A 6,342-nucleotide genomic window follows, 5' to 3' on the forward strand; every position below is an offset into this window, starting at 1 on the left:
ACAGGAAGGATCACTTTCATCTTTTACATTGCTGAGTGCTCACTTCTGCATCCCTTCTTCAAACAAGGACATTTTAATCCAGCTTTCATGTTGTTTGTTCTCTTCACAGATTTTTGATTATTTTGTCCCGAGACTTGGTGATACGCACAAGAAAGTGAAGCAGAAGGCGCTGGACGTGCTGGCTGAAATCATAGGCATCCTGAAAGATGGCTTAAACCCGGTGATCATCTGTCTTGTTGAAGGAATAACAAACAACCTAAACTCAAAGGACCCCGGGGTTTATGCCGCAGCTGTGAAAGCGCTGGAAGAATCCATGGCTCACTTAGGTAAGGCTGAGCCCTGGCATGGACTCTCCTCAAGTGTGTCTCTGCCTCTGCGAGTCAAGAGAACGCTGAGTGCCTTGACAGCTGTTGTTGTCTGTGGAAACCTCCAGCTGACATCCACCAGAAGCTGTGCAGGTGCAGTCCTTACGCACCAGTCCCCCACCAGGCTTGAATGTGCATCAGCATTTCCCAAAAGTCCCAGGAGCCCTTGGCTCTGTGCTGCTTGTCTGAAGAGGAAGTGCTGGACTACAGCTTTGCTGGAATTCAGGGCCAAAGGGATTTTTGGAGTTTGCCTGGGCCCCAGTTGACTTCCCAAATGAATAGCTTTGCTGTTGGCATGAAGGGACACTGGTGCATCAGAACCTCTGCAGAGCAGCCTCCTGGAAGGCTCCACATTATAGGCATTAGCTTCATTAGGACAGCAGGATCAGTTCTTTACTGCATGCTTGCATGAAGATCATTTGGGACCTCCTTTTTGTATCTCATGCAGGAAAGGAGCTCTTAATAATACCCTGCTACTGAAACCCACACTGGGGTGTAGCTCTGTAGTGGTTCCCAATGAAGCAGATTGCCTGCTTTGTCACTGCCAGCCCTGGTGACCCTGTGAGGGACCAAACTTCATCCCACACACGTTCTGTCTCCAGGAAAAGCTTGCCTTGGCTTATTAGAGTGGTAGGACTGGAGGCTTGTAGGCCAATGCAGGCAACAGCAAATTCAGACCCCCAAAACCGCAACAGATAGGCACAAGGAAAACCAAAATACATACGCCGGTCAAGTATTGGGAAATCAGTTCATTTTCCAGTCTCTCTGCCAAGATCTGATTTCACAGATGTTACAGAAACCCACAGGCTACTGAGGCACTGAGCACTAATAGCTCTTGTATGAGTAACTTGGAGTCTTGTCCCTAGATCCACACAGGTAACCTGACAATTTAAAAACAGCTTATCCTTCAGGTGGGAATGGAGGTGTGCATTTTGGAGCCTTCTCACCCTTTTCCATAGGGGAGAGAGAAGATCACTTCTGCAAAGCTCTGGGATGCAAAACCTTTTCACTGCTTACGTGTGATTGAAGTCTTGAGGTCCCTGATGTAAAATGTTTAACATAGCTCCTGGTACAGCAGACAACTTTGGATTTAAAAAGTGAAAGGAGAGCTTTTCTTTTGGAATTTAAAATCCTCCCAAGTAGGCTGGAAGGAAAGAAGAAAAGGATTCAAAAATCAACAGGAATTTCCTTTCTTTTACAAAATGTAGTTGCCCCTGCCCTTTCCCTCCCCACTGTCCTTTCTCTTATGACCTCGGAAGAGAGAGCAGAAACATGTGTTTCCCTTGTAGATAAAGTATCCCTGATGAAAGAGTTCAGCCACCGCAGGAGTGAACTGAAGGGCCAAGCTCTGCTGGATGTCACAGAGCATCTCTCAGGTATGGCCTCCCCTTCTAAGGCAAGAGGTCTTCCGAGGCAGAATTTACAGGGAATGCCAGTGAATAGACACTAGAGTGGCTCCTCCAAATCAGGAGGTGCTGAGCTTGTCCCTCCTGCCCAATACCCATGGAAGGTGTATTGGGCAGGTTTTCCCTGGCTGCTGCAGAGGTGTGCAGCATCTGAGATGGGGGCGGCACTCGGCCTCGGGGCTGAGCTCTCACTGGGGCATCTCAGAAGCCGCCTCCAGGAAAGGGAGGGGCTAAAAGTTCCCAAGCTGGCTCCTTTCTTGGAAGCTCAGGGACAGCTCTGATCCTTTAGGGAAAATGGTGGCAAATGCTGTTTCAGGGGATCGGTTTGTTTTGTCCTCACAGAATTCTTGCTTTGCTCTTGGAAAGTTTTGAGGCGGAAGCCTGCAGTGCCTGGGGGTCACCGTTTGGTCCAAACTCAGCACACATGTTAGAGGCACGGATTTTGTGCAAGGCAGCCTTTGGGGGCAGAGGGGCAGAAGCAGAGTGCTGAGGCTCCCTGCCTGTGCTGTGGAAGTGCCATTGGACTGAGCATTTCAGGGTGTGCAGTCAGGGTCTTCCTATGTCAGCGCTGCCCAAAATGCTCCAAATGCAGCTGATAATTGATTGCTCAGAGGAGCTTGCTATGTCAGCAATAGCCAAGGGATGGGAAAATGATAACCTCAATATATACAAGAGAAGACAGTGTATAGCCTTGCTTTATTTATAGCCTTGCTTTAGCTGGGGCTAAATCCACTGCTAATTAAGCCAGGTCACAAAAACGGAGTCATCCTTTTTATTAGAAATCTCTCAATTTCCTCTCTAAAGTGCCTTTCAAACCTTCAGCAGTGGGTTTAGACAACTTCTAAATGGAAATAAACAGCAATTTGACATTTTGGTCATTCATCATGCCGGAAACAGATTGTGGAATGATTTAGTAAAGGTGTGAAGTGTGCCACAGATACAAGGCTCGGATCTGGAGAAATTATTCCTGAGGGCTTGGTGGTTCTGTTTTGGGGATGTTCAGCTGCTTTGCCCATTTCTGGATCATGGGGCTCTCTCTGTTATTTCACTGATCTTAGCCAGAGAGACTCCCAAAATCACAACTAGAGGTAGATCCTTGTTTGCATTAAGGCTGGTGGTTAAGAAGTTTGTGTCTCTCTTCCGGCAGCGCTTGTGGCATGGGTTTATCCCAGGAGCCCCGAAGTCGTCCAGCGCTACGCCCTGCCCGTGCTCTGGTCCTTCCTGGGGAACAAGGCGCTGCCTGTCCGAAGCGCCAATGTCCGCACTGTGGTCACCAAGCTTGCCTGCGCCCTCTACAAGGTGATGGGCGCCAAGCTGAGGAAGCATGCTGCCAGCCAGCCTCCGCATGTGCGGGAAAACCTCTCCGACATTTTGGGCTGGTGAAGGCTCGATGACCTGCAGAGAGATGACAAAGTGCTGAGTTGGACACCTCCGGACGTGACTTCTTAGCTGTGCCAAAAAGGACAGAATGCAAAGGAAGGGTGTGCACCTGCCCCCGCTCTCTCCACCCCCCTTCCTAGTCGTGGCATGGGGTGCCTGAAGCAACTTCCAATTGAGGACAAGGTGAAGGCTGAGCATGGCTCAGCCTCACAAAGAGGTAAGGCGGGAGCTGGGCCGCTCTCTGGCGGGAGGAAGGCTCTTGTGCCAGCCTAGAGAGCCTGGGCACATTGCCAGGGAACAGTTCTGCCCTGCATGTGCCCCCTGCAATGAGCTGTGCTGCTCCCAGTGCCCCGTGGAGCTGTAGGGCTGCTCAGCTGTGGGGCCGGCAGAGGAGCAGGAGGGTGCGTGTGCAGCTGAGCCATTCCTGGAAAGCACAGGCCTCTGGGCTCCCTGCTGTCCCAGGGCAGCCCAGAGGCCAGGCTGTTCCTGTGCTGGCTCTGTGCAAGTGGGTCAGGGTGTCCCCCTGGCCTGCCTCAAGTGGCTGCTGGCAGGAGCATGTTTCCCTGTGCAGCTCTTTAGAAGTTTCCAGGTGGTCTGTCCCATTAAATACGTAGCTTCAGATGCTTTAGGTTTGCATTGCGGCCTCTGTTATATTTTGTGTCTCCACTTTGCAGGCGTGACTGGCTACAGTCTTATCAAGAAGTTTTCCTTGGACGTTTCCTATGTTCCCTAACCGACAAAGCCCTTGCCTCCTGTCCAGAAGAGCTCTCTTTCCTCGAGCTCAGGAAGAGGGTTCTGCCTGTCTGAAGAATGTTTGAAGATTTGGATTTATACGTTAGGCTTTGTAGTTACAGATGTACATATGTTCTGACATGTAGATGTAGGTTTGAATAAATGTGTTATCATTTTATCTTTTAAATTTTGGAAATAGATTTTCAACAGTATATATTTTATTTTGATTGTTTTTGTTTGTTTTAAATAAAATAATTTTAAAAATACAAGCCAAGAATGTGAGACCTGCTAGCCTAGAGGTTGTCAGAGTGCAGCTGACTCAACGTGCCACTGTCTCACGGTATTCTTTCCTCACAGCGCCTCTCCTCTTCCTCTTTTGCCATGTTTTCTTCATGTCATTTGTGCTGCTGTTTGTTATTTAGCATTACAATGGGGCCACCTATTACCATGTTTGGGGGACAATGGACCCAGAAGATCCTGTGTAGTCTCCAGTTTTCTGCCTCGATCTATTCTGTGCTCACAAAAGGCCTGAGCAAAGCAACAAAGAGAATGTGCCCAAATCCCAAAGCTTTGCTCCTTTGCAATGTCACACAGATCTGGCTCAGAGGTGTCTTCAATCACAATTCCATAGGTAAGAAGAGGACGTGTATTTCACTGGGAAAAGAGGCACTGCTTTGGAAAAGGCATCTGTATGTATATTTACCCAGGACAGCAGTCCAACGGCGTTGTTTGCAACTTGTTTGCAGAAGGATGAGCGGACTGTGAGGTTATTGAACAGGTGACAAGGGTTCCTCAAATCTGTACCCTAGCCTGGGTGCCATTCAGCCCAGAGTTATGGGGTAATGGCGTAGTACATCCCACACACATTCTGCCTCCAAGAAAAGCTTGGCTTGGCTTAATCGAGTGAAATAAATAGAAGAGCAGTGAAATGGACATTTAAACTCGTCACTTTAGAGTGATTCTCCTGCTTTCCAATGTCAGCCCTGTACCTCATGCTCCCAAGGCTTGTTACGAACGAGTGTTTGAGATTGCTTAAAAATTCACTGTCAAGGTTATCAGTAAAACCAGATTGAATATGTCCTAGGTTACAGTGTAAGATGCAACCAAGAGTATGTATTCTATTGTCACCTTCACAAGCTGTTAAAACAGATGGGGCTGTGTTTGTTATCTCCTACCATGACTCATCCTGGATAAATCCCTCTGGGGGCTATCTCATTTTAATGGGCAATCAATGACCCACCCCATGACTCACAGAATTACATCAGCCCATTGGGAGATGCTCCACCCATGGGGAGGAGCCAAGCATTCCCACCTGGATATAATCAGGTAGGATTGAAGCACAAGCAGCTCTTCCCTACTGGATTCCCAGAGGATAAGGGTTACTACTGGGCCTTCAGCTGAAGACCAGACCCTTCTACAGGATCACTGCTTCAATAGGACCACTTCATCTGGGCTGCTACCACCACCCTGACTAACAGGGTGTCAGGTTGTATCCTGACTCTGTCAGTGTTCTTGTACTATTGCAATTATTTTAATTTTCCTATTAAATTACAGCTCTGTCTTGTGATCTCTCACTGGTTTGTTTTCAAACTAGTACAGAATATTAAGTAACAGCTCAACAAAATTTGTTGGCAACATTCACACTATTACTTACTAGTCCTTTAAGGCACAACAAGGAAAAAGAGCAACAAACAAAATGCAGTCAATCAAACCAGACATGAACTGAGAACTCTGTGTGTGTGTGTGTGTTTAGACGGGTTTGACAAAGGGAGAGAAAGGACAAGGATGAAAAGGAATGTGGCCTAAAAGCTTAACAGCACTCAAGCTTAACAGTAGTTAAACTGGAGCCGTGAGGAGTGGGGGTATTGGCCCAGGATCCATTGTTGATCGACGATCCTGTGAGTACAGGAAACTTGAGCTCGCTGGCTCTGAGAGGCCCCACTGGAGGTTGCCAGTGGCAGCCGCTGTGGTCCAGGAGAGCTTCGAGGGCTTCCTTTTGGACCGCTGTTTATGGGCCACAAGACAGTGGGCTTCAGTCATAAAATGCTTCATCATGGCCGCACTTTGGGTCAGCACCCTGTCTTTGGAAGTGCGAGAAGAAGGATGTTATGGCCTTCAGGCAAGAAAAGTAGTTTCCAAGACTGTTCATAGAAAACCCCAGGAGCTGGTTAGACAGCACAAGTTCCTGGGAGCACTCAGTGTTTTGGGCAAGCTCAAGAGGAGCTGAGTCCAGGGGCTGTTCATCAAGGCTGGGGCCTAACAAGCATTTCTGAGATCACAGTGTGGCCTGACAAGGCCAGGGAAGATTCACCACCACAGTGTGAAGCATGAAGTTTTGATGTGGAGTGAAAAGCCGCTGCATGAAGTTTTGATGTGGAGTAAAAAGCCGTGGCCCAGTGGAAGCCCGGGGCAGTTTCCTCAGGCCTGCGGGAGAATCCCACTGCAGATCCTTGTGCCAC

General features: G+C 48.5%; 1 protein-coding gene across 1 annotated transcript in view; it reads left to right on the forward strand.

The window, feature by feature from the left end:
* The window catches only part of LOC120411581, a 16,683-nt gene extending 11,282 nt beyond the window's left edge, over positions 1–5,401 (forward strand). The window contains exons 8-11 of the mRNA XM_039567837.1: positions 37–326; positions 1,655–1,741; positions 2,919–3,368; positions 3,826–5,401. Of these exons, the coding sequence (XP_039423771.1) occupies positions 37–326; positions 1,655–1,741; positions 2,919–3,154 (613 nt within the window). The 3' untranslated portion in view covers positions 3,155–3,368; positions 3,826–5,401. The remainder of the gene's footprint in view (positions 1–36; positions 327–1,654; positions 1,742–2,918; positions 3,369–3,825) is intronic.
* The last annotated feature ends 941 nt before the right edge of the window (positions 5,402–6,342 follow it).

This window comes from Corvus cornix, chromosome 3 (genome assembly GCF_000738735.6).
Source record: "Corvus cornix cornix isolate S_Up_H32 chromosome 3, ASM73873v5, whole genome shotgun sequence".
Lineage (NCBI taxonomy): Eukaryota > Metazoa > Chordata > Aves > Passeriformes > Corvidae > Corvus > Corvus cornix.